This window comes from Brachionichthys hirsutus, chromosome 16 (genome assembly GCF_040956055.1).
Source record: "Brachionichthys hirsutus isolate HB-005 chromosome 16, CSIRO-AGI_Bhir_v1, whole genome shotgun sequence".
NCBI classification, from domain to species: domain Eukaryota; kingdom Metazoa; phylum Chordata; class Actinopteri; order Lophiiformes; family Brachionichthyidae; genus Brachionichthys; species Brachionichthys hirsutus.
Genome location: NC_090912.1, coordinates 1,691,915 through 1,705,115, shown reverse-complemented (window position 1 = coordinate 1,705,115; position 13,201 = coordinate 1,691,915). Strand labels below are relative to the sequence as shown.

The window sequence follows — 13,201 nt, the reverse complement described above, 5'->3', positions numbered from 1 at the left end:
GAGGGAAATGTAGTCATTTCTATCAAAGAAATACCATTTTCACCGACATGGACCCCCCCCCCCCCCAAAGTGAAAGCAGCGTTCCCTCCTGCTTCGGCGACCCGCTTCCCCTCCGACCGACGTCAGAAATTTTTTTTTTTTTGTCCCCCCCTCTCTTTGTTATATAGAACGCACTTTCTACTAAAATCCTCAGCTAAATAACATGTTCTTTAAAGATGTTTTAAAAATCAATATACTACCCCCCCCCCCCCCCCTTGTATTTTTAACCACTTAATGTAGCAATTTGTATTTTATTATTGTATCTGGTACAGAATGTGCAGCTTTATAATGTCCTGGTTTGTCTCTATTTTTATTTTTTATGTTATTTGGCGACTGAGGAGAAGTGGAGGGGGGGGGGAGTTGGGCCTTCCTTTTGATAATGTACATTTAACTGACTGCTAACTTTAAGAAGTAAAAACAAGTAGCCATGATTACCACCTGTTTGTGAGCCGCCTCTTCTTCAAACGCTGTGATGTCATCACGCCGGTAGCCGGTAGCTGGTCCGAGGCCTCGGGGAACCAGAATTCCTGCTGCAGCTGGACGGCTTTGGTTGGACTCGTGGGTTTGTAGCGTGCCGCCTCCCTGCTCGCCACGTCAGCGGCCGGTTTCTTGTTTGTTTGGTTCTTTTTTTGCTTCTCCGGGCTCTTTTTTTGCCGTTCAGGTTCTCTTCTCTGGGTTCACTTCCCATTCCTGTCATGTGACCCGTTCTCCAATTCTCTCAGCGAGCCTTTCTGAGGCAGGCGTCGACTTTGACCTCCGGTGACCTCAGGCAGGGATGTCCTGGGGAGGTGGGAGCATCTTCATCCTGGAAGTACTGTTAATCATTATGGCTGGGAGGGGGCGGGGCCAGCAGGCAGGTAGGAGAGGGCATCACTGAGGGGGCGTCGTGGTGCAGTTCACTAATCACCCTTCAAATACAGTCAAAAAACAAGCGGCCAAAAATAGTCGGCAAGGCCAACAGTTCCGAGTTGTGACGTCAGGATGACGTCAATTTAGCTGCTATTTAAAAACGTTCAATACTTTAACATCTGGAGCGTTGTGGATTTTATTTTAGGGGGGGGGGGGGTCTCTTTATTATAGATCGTGTATCTTCGTCCAAATAAAGTTGCGCAACGCGAGCAACAATAAAGGCACACAAACAGTGGACTGGATCTGCAGCGTGACGCGCACGTTCCTCCCTCGCCCCCCCTCCCCTCGAAAACATCGCGAACGCGCTCAGCGGGTTGTTATTAAAGGGGCCGGCTTATCGGCGCGGCCGCGGCCACGCGGATCTGATGTGGATTCGTCCCGTATAAAAGAGCCGCGTCCTGTCGGCTCGCCGGATGAACTCCGTCTCCGGGACCGGATCGACTCGGACCAACCGGCGACGGTAACGATTCAACCCACGCTGTGTTTTCTCTGCTTTATATTTGTGTGAGCGCTTGTTTTATTCTCCGTTGCCGGACGCGCCGCAGTTGCGCACCGCCGCTGACGCGTCTTGTTTTTCCAGACAAAAACAAGAAAGAAAAAAAAACACCTGAAAGCCGCGGATCGGTGACGCGCGTGAGAGCGACGGACACGCACGGAGACACGCACGGACGAAGGTAAACGAGCTGCGTGTCTGTTCGGTTCTGCTGGCTTGTAGGGTCTGCATGAAGAGGCGACGTGACCCCAACAATATAACCCCCCCCCCCCCCTCATTTATGCAGCTGGCCTCTCTCTCTCTCTCTCTTTATTTAAGCTTCATTTATGTAGCTGGATGACCCCCCCCCCCCTCTTTAAGATTCTTTTATGCAGCTTATGACCCCCCCCTCTCTCTTTAAGATTCATTTATGCAGCTGGATGACCCCCCCCTCGCTCTCTCTTTATTTAGGCTTCATTTATGCAGCTGGATGACCCCCCCCTCGCTCTCTCTTTATTTAGGCTTCTTTTATGCAGCTGGATGACCCCCCCCCCCCTCTCTCTCTCTCTCTTTATTTACCGGTGAGCTTCATTTATGCAGCTGGATGACCCCCCCCCCCCCCTCCTCTTTATCGCGCAGACATGGAGATTTGACGCCACTTGGCGGCAGTAACGGTGTTGCGCCCGTCAATCATGGGGGATTCTTTCTTCAACTGCTGTTATGTCCCGCCCCCCCACCCCCCAGGCGAGGGGGAGCAGCAGCAGCAGCAGCAGCAGCCGGCGTCCGGCCGCGGCGACGTCATGGCCCCCCCCAACAAGCGCTTCCTCATCTTCTTTGACTTCGATGAGACGGTGGTGGATGAAACCAGCGACGACGCGGTGGTGCAGGTGGCCCCCGGGCAGCACCTCCCGGGGTGGCTGAAGGACACCTACCAGCCCGGCCGCTACAACGCCTACATGCAGCGCGTGCTCGCCTACCTGGCGGAGCGCGGCGTCACGGAGAGCGACATGCGCGGCGTCATGGAGAAGCTTCCGGCCACGCCCGGGATGCTCGGCCTCTTCCAGTTCCTGCGCGCCCGCCCGCTGCAGGACTTCGAGGCGGTGCTCGTGTCCGACGCCAACGCCTTCTTCATCGAGGCGTGGCTCCGCCGCGTGGGCGCCCGCCAGCTCTTCCACAGGATCTTCACCAACCCGGCCACCTTCAGCAGGGACGGCAGGCTGGTGATGCGGCCTTTCCACGCCCACGACTGCCCGCGTTGCCCGGACAACCTGTGCAAGCAGGTGGTCGTCCGGGACTACGTGGCCCGCCGGACGCAGGAGAGGGGCCGGCCGTACCAGAGGGTCTTCTACGTGGGGGACGGAGCGAATGACTTCTGCCCGGCGCTGGCGCTCGGTCCCCGGGACGTGGCGTTCCCACGGCGAGATTTCCCCATGCACAAGCTGATCGCGGAGACCCACGAGTCCATGCCCGGAGAGTTCAAGGCGGTCACGGTCCCGTGGGTCAGCGCGGAGGAGGTGGTGCAGCGGCTGAAGAAGCTGGTGGCGGAGTAGAGGGGAGGGGGGGGGGTTGTTGACATGTTCTCAGGTAAAAAATAAAATGGGGCAATAAAGTCTTTGATCAACCGGGGGAATCTGGAGCCTCCGTCCACGGGGAAGTGGGTTAAAGTTCATGTTGTATGAAATCCTTCCTGTTTTGTTCTAAGTTTAAGGTTTGAGGGTCTTTGCTTCAGGACGTCCTTGGGGCGGGGGGGGGGGTGGGGGGGGGGGTCGTTTAATTTCAAGATTTGAAATGTTAAGGATGGTGCAATCTACAAATCAATAAATCAGACCGGCTGCCATCTGGTGGGAGTGGACATTTCTATCAGCGTCTCAGAGAATCTACGTCTAACATAGAAATGCATTGTGTGTTTTCTGTGGGGGGGGGGGGGCAGACCCCCCTGAATAAACTGTCGACACCAGCAGGAATTAAAGCCATCGACTGAAACAGCTGCCTCTGTCTCGTTTCATCATCATCATCATCAAACCTCAGCCCCAGGCACGTGAAGTGTTTCCCAATCACACACACCCCCCCCCCCCCCCCCATCAGTCATGTGAGCCGTGCAATCACATACCGACCCTGCACGGGTTCACAGAGGGCTACAGCAGATCAATATGTTTCCAGAGGAAAGAAATGCTCACATCAAACGAGTGAAATAAGCAATACTAGACTGTATAAGTTTTGTTTTTTCCTTAAAGTGCCAATGCTGTAGCATCATGGCTGACTTGAACTGCCATGTGTCGGTATACTCGGGATATTTCAGAATATTATTGTGAAAGTATAAATGAATCTAAAGTTTTAACCGCAGGAACCCCAAAGTTTGTGCTTCGTAAAGTTCAGCACACAAACGCAGTTACGTGGCACTTTTTTTTATAGCAAGTCATCTGTTGGATCTGTTTGTTGTTTTATAAATAAAAGAAACTATTGAAGAGTTATATTTAGTGCTCAAAAGTATGGACATGCGCTTTAATTTGTGAACATTGACATTAACGTTATAATAAACACGATGGTAAATAAATCCGATTTTACATTCTCAAGGACAGTGCAGGAAACCGGCCCTATAAGGTATCTTATAAGTATATAAGAGCAGAGGAAGAAAATAATCCACATCAAAATTACAAGGATTTAAAAACGTCATCACAAATAAATTACAAATCAAAAGTCTTATCACTGTTCTCAGGAATTTAACTTAACTATTGGTGGCTACGATTATAAAGACAGACGAATTTCCATAAAATGTTATATAGAAAGTGATTTACTTATAAATTCATGCCATTACAATGAATGTCTAATAATACGTTTAGTTTTAGAAAGTCTGAGTAACCTGCTGCTTGAAAGGGCGATGCTGCGCTGTTTCCTCTGGGGGCAGCAGTCAGAGTAACGGCGAATTGACATCCGCAGGACAGTAGAAGAAGAAAAGCGGAAGTAGTACCTCACGCGCATGGCTCTTCTTGGAGAATTATTTATCTTGTGAAGACGCATCGTATTTTTACTTTGTTGTGGTAATACTGTTACCGTAATAGTATTTGCTGTCTACGTTAACAGATACGTGAGTTCTGCGGCTGATAAGATTAAGTGTACTTCCGTAAGCGACCATTAGCCAAATGCTAAACGTAATCGAAACGTCGTTCGAAGTCATTCATTTCTTTACATGTTAGCTGATAGCATGCTAGTTTTGGTTCAGTGATGACATTGCAAGCAAAAGAAAAGAAAAGGAGACGTTTATAATCCGAGAGCAATTCCCAAATTAAGAAGACTCTAAATTATTGATCGTCTGAATTTTCAAGGTGGACAAAAGTCTGACTAGTCTGAAAGTGCTGCGTGTTATGCTATAGGCGGAGCTAGCATTGGATATAGTGGGGATATCAAGGTTCTGTAAACTCTTGTAAAAACAAGCAAAGCCAACATTTTATCTTACATATGAATATGCTTTGCCTCTCTTTATTATATAATGTGTTCTTTTTAAATTGATCAGTTTTGCCAGTAAATTAAAGCCAATAAAATATAAATTTTCATCGATACATCTCTCTTTCAGTTCTCTAAAAGATGGAGGCTGATCTGTATGACGAGTTTGGGAACTACATCGGTCCAGAGCTGGACTCTGACGATGACGATGACGACCTGGATGCAGAGGACCGAGATGCCGATGAGGTTAATGCCGAGTAGAATTTTAGTTTACTTTACTTTACTTTACGCAATATGTTCACACTTGTTGAGGTATTAACTCTGCCATTTCAGGGTGATGAAGACGATGACGACGAGCCGGCCGACGCTGATGAAGATGTCCCGGGTATGGAAGTCGTCCTGCACGAAGACAAGAAGTACTACCCGACAGCGGAGGAGGTTTACGGGCCCGAGGTGGAAACCATAGTCCAAGAGGAAGACACACAACCTCTCACAGGTGAACGAGAAGCCTCACCTGTATTTCCTGATTAGTGTGTGTTAAATTGTGTTGTTTTGTTGAGATAAGCACACAAACGTGGCTGTTTTCCCCTCCACAGAGCCGATCATCAAGCCTGTGAGGCACCGGCAGTTCGCCCTGATGGAGCAGGAGTTACCCGCCACCGTGTACGACATGGAGTAAGTCGTCAATGATTTTAATGCGCGCAGACGCCACGCCTGTTTCCCCGAGCGTCTTTGAAGCCCGCTTTTCCCTCCTCTGTCTCGCAGATTCCTCGCAGACCTGATGGACGGTCCCGAGCTGATCCGTAACGTCACCCTTTGTGGTCATCTTCACCACGGCAAGGTTGGAGCCTGATTTCTGACCCCTTTCCCCCCGGTTCGGTTCTTCCAGTCGGGGCTCTGCTGCGACATTCATCCTAAAGAGGCCGTGTTTTGGCGTGCCTGCTAAAAACGCGACCTTGTTCGCTCTCCCCAGACCTGTTTCGTGGACTGTCTGATTGAACAAACGCATCCTGAGATCCGGAAGAGAGACGACGTGGATGTGAGTGTGAACTCGGGCGAGTGAACGCGGCGCCGTTGCCCGTTGTTCGCGCATCCGACTGACGGGACTTGTTCTCTTTCAGCTCCGATACACCGACATCCTCTTCACAGAGCAGGAGGTGAGCGGCTCGGTCCGACGCGCACTCGACGATTCATCGCAGAACAATTTAGTGCCCTTGATTAAGTCTTCTCAAGATCGTAATAATGCGATTTAAACCGTCCCTTTGCCGACTCGGTGATTTCTGTCCCAAAGAGAGGAGTCGGCATCAAGAGTACTCCCGTCACGATGGTCCTCCCCGACTCTCGGGGCAAATCCTACCTGTTCAACATCATGGACACGCCAGGTATGGCACGCTTTTGTTTTCTTGAGTGCGTGCTTTGATGCTAAAGAGCTCGACGCGATTTAAAACCCGCCGCCTCTCCGTCTCAAGGCCACGTGAACTTCTCCGACGAGGTCACGTCCAGCATCCGGATCTCGGACGGCGTCATCCTCTTCATCGACGCGGCGGAAGGAGTGAGTCCACCCTGGTTTTATTCCCGTGTTGCAGACGGCCGCGCGGCGCCTAAACCTCCCTTTACCCCCCCCCCCCCCACCGGCCAGGTGATGCTGAACACGGAGCGCCTGATCAAACACGCCGTTCAGGAGCGAATGGCCGTCACCATCTGCATCAACAAGGTGGACCGGCTCATCGTGGAGCTGAAGCTGCCGCCCACGGACGCTTACTACAAGCTCCGCCACATCGTGGACGAGGTCAACGGCTTGCTCAGGTACGGCTCGGCGCGGCGGCGCCGCCCCGCCCTCGCGTAGACGACGCTTCGCCCTCACGGTGGTTCTCGCCCCCCCTCAGCACGTACTCCACAGACGAGAACCTGGTCGTGTCGCCGCTCCTCGGGAACGTCTGCTTCGCCACTTCTCAGTACAGCACCTGCTTCACGCTGGGCTCCTTCGCGAAGATCTACTCGGACACCTACGGTGGGAAGCGGCGTCCCTGCGAGCTGTTCGCGCTCTTCTCATCTCGTCCCTCACGGATTTAACGAGGACTTTGTCTCCGTTTTGTCTTCGCAGGGGACATAAACTATAATGAGTTCGCCAAGCGGCTTTGGGGAGACATTTACTTCAACCCTAAAACGTGATTAACTCTTTCTTTTTTTTGATTTGACGTAATGCTAATGTCTCTCAGATTAAGCCTTTGTCCACTTTGGGGACGTTCTCATGTTGTCTCCTTTTCTTCTTCTCTCCCTTTCAGCCGCAAGTTCACCAAGAAAGCTCCCAGCAGCAACTCTCAGCGCAGCTTCGTGGAATTCGTCCTGGAGCCTCTCTACAAGATCCTTTCACAGGTTCAGCACGACGAGTCCTTTGAGCTCAGAACCTTGGGGGGGGTCCCGACTTCGGTGCGTAATCCTCACCCGAATCCTCTTTGTGGTGCAGGTGGTCGGAGACGTGGACACGTCTCTGCCCCGGGTCCTGGATGAGCTGGGGATCCACCTGTCTAAAGAGGAGCTGAAGCTGAACATCAGGCCCCTGTTGAGGCTGGTCTGTAACCGCTTCTTTGGAGAGTTCACTGGTATGACTCCATTTTATTCTGTGTATTTCCTGTTTTGTCTTTATAAATAAAGATTTGTGTACAGCTTGAACATTTGGGCTCTTTCCTGCAGGCTTCGTGGACATGTGTGTCCAACACATCCCTTCACCACAAGAGGGCGCCAAGACCAAGATCGAGCACATGTACACGGGAGGACTGGACTCTGACCTGGGGGAGGCCATGGTGGAGTGCGACCCCGATGTGAGTAGCGCGGACGCAGGAGCCGCTCGGGGACGACGTCAGACGTCCTTCCGAGTCCTCCCGAGTCCTCCCGAGTCCTCTGAGTTCCGTTTTGAACAGCTGGCGAAGCAATCCTGACTCGGCGTTCCGGAGCTTCGACCTTCCCGCCGTATTGCCCCTCTGAAGCTTCTTTCCCCGTCTCCGGCCTTCAGGGCCCCCTGATGTGCCACACCACCAAGATGTACAGCACCGAGGACGGCGTCCAGTTCCACGCCTTCGGCAGGGTTCTGAGCGGGACCATCCAGGCGGGACAACCCGTCAAGGTTTTAGGAGAGAACTACACCCTGGAGGACGAGGAGGACTCCCAGGTCTGCACCGTCGGGCGCCTGTGGATTTCAGTCGCCAGGTAAGGTTGGCGGCGATCCGCCCACTCAGGTCGGCGTCGCTAAGTCGGAGTCGGTTTACGATATTATCCCCGCCCCCCCCCCCCCCCCCCGTTTCTAGATACCAAGTTGAAGTGAACCGAGTGCCCGCCGGGAACTGGGTGCTCATCGAAGGGTGCGACCAACCGATCGTAAAGACCGCCACGATCACGGAGCCCAGAGGGAACGAAGAGGTGGGGGCTTTACAGACGGTAGAAACGGTGCGACGAAACGGAACGTTTCCGCATGTTGGTTTGTTTTCGTTTCCCTCGGACAGGCGCAGATCTTCCGGCCGCTCAAGTTCAACACGGCATCGGTCATAAAGATCGCCGTGGAGCCCGTCAACCCGTCAGAGCTCCCGAAGATGTTGGACGGGCTGAGGAAGGTCAACAAGAGCTACCCCTCCCTCACCACAAAGGCACGTCGCGGGGCGCGGGTTGGGGGTTGGGGGGGGGGGCGGTGCTTAGGCCGAATGTTACACGTCTCCGTCTTCCAGGTGGAGGAGTCGGGAGAACACGTCATCCTCGGGACGGGCGAGCTCTACCTGGACTGCGTGATGCACGATCTGCGCAAGATGTACTCCGAGATCGACATCAAAGTAATCGGATCGATACGATCTGGTGAATCTTTTAATCGCTTTGGCGTTCGTTTTTTTTTCACGCGCCTCCGCCCGTCTCCGTCCGCAGGTCGCCGACCCCGTCGTGACCTTCTGTGAAACCGTCGTGGAGACGTCGTCGCTCAAGTGTTTCGCCGAAACGCCCAACAAAAAGTGCGTAACGCCGAGACATTTTCAGAAATACTTTGCCGGGTGTGCGTCTGGTGTCGGTCCGGCCCCCTGCCCCCGCCCCCCCTGCGAGCCATCGAGTGATCGCCGGCGGTGTGCTTTGATTGGCAGGAACAAGATCACCATGATCGCCGAGCCGCTGGAGAAGGGGCTGGCGGAGGACATCGAGAACGAGGTGGTGCAGATCACCTGGAACAGGTACGTCGAGCGCCCTCTCGGGTTAATCCCCCCCCACCCCCCGCGTGTCGGAGCCACACCCACCGGCTGCTCCGTTTCCTCCCGGCAGGAAGAAGCTGGGAGAGTTTTTCCAGACGAAGTACGACTGGGATCTTCTGGCCGCTCGGTCCATCTGGGCCTTCGGACCCGACACCACGGGGCCCAACATCCTCGTGGACGACACGCTGCCCTCCGAGGTGAGATGTGCACCAATCAGACGGGCCGATCGTCCTGCTTTGAGCGTGACAGGTTTTTATTTTATTTGCTAACCCCCCCCTCCCCCGCCGTCTTCAGGTGGACAAGGCGCTGCTGGGCTCGGTCAAAGACAGCATCGTTCAGGGCTTCCAGTGGGGCGCCAGGGAGGGGCCGCTGTGCGACGAACGTGAGTCCGACCGCCTTTTCGGTGTGCAGGACACGCCCCCCTCGCCCTCGGGTGACGTTCAGCCCCGCCTCTCTGTCGCCTCCAGCCATCAGGAACGTGAAGTTTAAGATCCTGGATGCAGTCATAGCTCAGGAGCCGCTGCACAGGGGGGGCGGCCAGGTCATCCCGACAGCCCGGAGGGTGGTGTACTCCGCCTTCCTCATGGTGAGGCCCGTCCGCCGCCGTCCGATGGCGCCGCACGCCCTCCTTCCATTACGCTGATTGAAGCTCGGGGTTTTGCTGACGTGGCTTTTTATTTAATTGTCGCCTGATAAGTTTCCTGCAGCAGAAATTTGGCTTCTTTCCTCGTCTGTTTTGGCGCTTTCACCGCTCGTGTTATAAATCCACTGGTCAGCACTCCTGCCCCCCCCCCTCCTAATGTGCCCCCCCCCCTGCCTTTCCAGGCGACTCCCCGCCTGATGGAGCCCTACTACTTTGTGGAGGTGCAGGCTCCGGCTGATTGCGTCTCTGCCGTGTACACGGTGCTCGCTCGGAGGAGGTATGAGCGCCGGCCGGCGCCCCGCCCGTCTTTCTTCAGGCTCGGCTGATAACTTCTGAAACTTCGGTTTTCCTCCTTCCAACAGGGGCCACGTCACCCAGGACGCCCCCATCCCGGGGTCGCCTCTCTACACCATCAAGGCCTTCATCCCCGCCATCGACTCCTTCGGCTTCGAGACGGACCTGCGGACGCACACGCAGGGCCAGGCCTTCGCCCTCTCCGTGTTCCACCACTGGCAGGTAGGGGTTTTTTTTGGGGGGGGGGGAAGAGTACCGTACCGTTCTGTTGCGATGGGGAAAAAAAGGGGCTCTGCTCTGAGGCCCCGCCCCCTCGACATCAAGAGGAGGCTTCCCTGGGGAGTTACACCCAGGCATGAGGAGCAGCGGGAGGTCGAGGGGGGGGGGTTATATCCCTCAGGTGGGATGAGAATAACTTGATGTACCCCTGTCGGAAGAGCTGTGGGGGGGTGGCAGCCCCCGCGACACGCACACACATTCATTTCCTCTGATGGAAGCGCTTCTGACACGGACAAGCGTCGAGTCGGGATGATGTCGGGCGGCGAGGTCGTCAGTTTCCTGCGCTCACGGAGCAAACGGAAGCGTTTCGTTCTCTGACCGACGGGCTGCCTCCCCGGCCATGAATTATTCATCCTCTTGTCCAAACACGGGAGGAAAAAGGATCTCTGCGGATCCTTGGGGAGAGTTCCGATTAGAATTTCTTTTTTCCATTTTTTTCCGAACAGATTTTGTCGACCTTGCGTTGTGTTTTCGCTGCGACGTGTCGCGTTATCCGTAATCTAATTAGGAGTTTTAGTTGTAGCGAGGCTCAAGCCCTCTAGGGGGCAGCACACTTCCTGCCTGAGGTGTCTTTACTAGATGTGACGTGTCCCTCCAGATTGTCCCCGGTGACCCCCTGGACAAGAGTATCGTGATCCGGCCCCTCGAGCCTCAGCCCGCCCCCCACCTGGCCAGGGAGTTCATGATCAAGACCAGAAGGCGCAAGGTGAGCTTCCTGTCCGGCCGGCTGTCGGCTGGCTGTTCAATAACGAAATATCCTTTTCACGTCTTATTTTTTATTTTATTTTTATCCTGAAGGGTCTGAGCGAAGACGTGAGCATCAGCAAGTTCTTCGACGATCCTATGTTGTTGGAGCTCGCCAAGCAGGACGTGGTTCTGAACTACCCGATGTGAGCTTGACCCGGAACCAGCCGTGTCTCCTTTTTTGGTTTTTTGTCCTTTTATATGTACAAAATATTGTTTTGTAGGAAAAACTCTGAAGCATTTCTGTTTTTAAAATGAATGTCGAAGTCTGAGATAAAAAAAATAAAAGCTTTTTTGATTCAAAGATTTTCTTCTGTTCTTTCTCTGGATTGAAATGAAACCTCAGACCGAGGTGTGTGTGTGTGCGTGTGTTGTGTGGATGAACTGAGTCTGAACTCTTCGCCGTTGATCTGAGTGATCGGTTTGTCTGTTTGGGGCGGCGTGTGGGAGTGACTGATGGACGGGATGCTGGATGGATGGAGGCAGGCGGGCGGCGAGGAACCCGAGTTTAGGGTCGTCCGCCTGGAAAAAAATAAAGTAGGATGTCGGGGATGATGGATGGATGACATTTTGAGCGCTGATGAGTGTTTAGATGTGACGAGGCTGAACGGCGACCCCCCCCCCATGAGGCTGGATTTTATTACGGGCTACTTCCTGAATCGCCCAGAACCCAGACGTATTCAGGAGAATCTGTCTAAACTTAAAGTTGGGATTCACCCAGCAGCTCCAGAGATCCTCTCCGCTACAGAGCTGTCACTGCTCGTGGTTTTCTGCCGACCCCAGTTCCTGTAACGGATGAAGCCGTCGACCTTTCCGGGCCCGCCGGATGGCGAGAGTTTAGCTCCTGGATGTGGGCGTCTCATCACGCCTGATGAAGACCGCAGTTTCTGAATGGCTCGGGCCTTCATCACTCACGTCTGACCCCCCCCCCGAACGATCCTGGGGGTGGCGGAGATGCGGAAGGTGGTGTCCCACTTTGACATTTTGACTGAATGTCTCCAGGGAGACGAGAGATGGGACGTTTTTGTGCACTTTCCCAACGCCGGATGAAGAAGATGAGGAAGAGTGGGTGTATTGACACCCTTCATCTGGGTATGGACGTGCGGGAGCTTTCGGGGATCTGCTTTAATGTGATCCACACCCCCCACATGTGTTACCTAAACGTGATCCGAGGACACGGGTCCCATCGCTGGCGTGATCGGGATGGAGCTCGCCCCCCCGGGCGCCGAGACGGATGGCAGCAGCTTTTGGCCGGTCTGAACACGAGGCCCCCGCGGCTCCCCGTACAATCTGTGGTTCCTGTGCTAAATATAGACGAGCTCAAAGGGCTGGCGGAGGCACGGGGGGGGGGGGGGGGGGGTCAGCCCTTCTTTCTTTCTCCTGTCAACCTCTCTCTGCACCCAGCCACCTCATCCGTCACCTCATCCTTCCCGCCTCTCCGGCTCGGCCCTGCGTCTGTAAGTCAAGCTCGCGTCACGCGGAGACCTTTCCCTCCAGAGCATCCGGCTTTAGTGTCGGGAGAGGGGGGCCGGACACGGGAAGAATCCGGTCCGGGAACAGGGAATTGTGTCAAAGCGACCAACGGGAGGCATCCCGGGATCCACGAGTTCCACGTTAGTCCTGACATCGCTGACGGTCCCACGTGGCCCGTGACGCGAGGTGCATCGGGGTCAGAGCAGGGCGCGGCCTCGCCATAAACCACGGAGCGCATGGCAGCGTGGCTCCGGCGCCCCACGCGGCCCCTGAAGGGCCAACAAATGCTGAATCATTCTCTAATCGCAGGGATCGGAGGATCCGGAGGTGAATCCATGCCGGAGTTTTGCTCCCGGGCCGATTGAGTCTTGTAGAGTTAAGAGGAACAATCAGGCTCTTCATCTAAAGTGCATCTTTCCAAATACTCCCTCATCCCGGGCGCTCCGCAGATTGAGACCATGGCGGTGACACTCCTCCAAGCGGTTTCCAGCCGTGACCTTTGACCTCCGTGGAGTCGGAGACGTCGTCTACTGGAATCTGCTGCGAGGCCTGGCGGTGAATCTGTTGTTTCCTGTCACGTCGTGTCGCTTCCTTTTCCATCCGACGGGCTGAACTCATCGAATCCGACCTTTATCCAAACATCAGGAGCTTGACGAGAAGAACGGAGATCGCTGGGCTTCGTCC

General features: G+C 54.3%; 2 protein-coding genes across 3 annotated transcripts; both read left to right on the top strand.

The window, feature by feature from the left end:
* Nucleotides 1-1,310: 1,310 nt before the first annotated feature.
* Nucleotides 1,311-3,156, top strand: phospho1 (phosphoethanolamine/phosphocholine phosphatase 1). 2 transcript variants are annotated; one of them, XM_068750424.1, is made up of 3 exons: nt 1,311-1,408; nt 1,529-1,622; nt 2,165-3,156. In XM_068750424.1, exon 3 carries the CDS (start codon nt 2,221-2,223, stop codon nt 2,968-2,970), a length of 750 nt encoding a protein of 249 aa, XP_068606525.1. In that variant the 5' UTR covers nt 1,311-1,408; nt 1,529-1,622; nt 2,165-2,220; the 3' UTR covers nt 2,971-3,156. The 2 variants fall into 2 exon arrangements, with proteins under 2 accessions (XP_068606525.1, XP_068606523.1); XM_068750422.1 differs by having other exon boundaries at nt 2,060-3,156.
* A 1,302-nt stretch (nt 3,157-4,458) lies between these two features.
* On the top strand, nt 4,459-11,348 carry eftud2 (elongation factor Tu GTP binding domain containing 2). The gene is made up of 28 exons (XM_068750393.1): nt 4,459-4,541; nt 4,992-5,107; nt 5,195-5,357; nt 5,458-5,536; nt 5,627-5,702; nt 5,835-5,900; nt 5,983-6,018; nt 6,153-6,243; nt 6,331-6,413; nt 6,501-6,667; nt 6,748-6,872; nt 6,966-7,029; nt 7,147-7,237; nt 7,329-7,464; nt 7,556-7,683; nt 7,875-8,068; nt 8,167-8,278; nt 8,362-8,502; nt 8,581-8,682; nt 8,771-8,853; nt 8,980-9,066; nt 9,155-9,281; nt 9,379-9,466; nt 9,552-9,670; nt 9,910-10,004; nt 10,090-10,243; nt 10,899-11,006; nt 11,099-11,348. Exons 2-28 carry the CDS (start codon nt 5,003-5,005, stop codon nt 11,192-11,194), a joined length of 2,916 nt encoding a protein of 971 aa, XP_068606494.1. The 5' UTR covers nt 4,459-4,541; nt 4,992-5,002; the 3' UTR covers nt 11,195-11,348.
* The last annotated feature ends 1,853 nt before the right edge of the window (nt 11,349-13,201 follow it).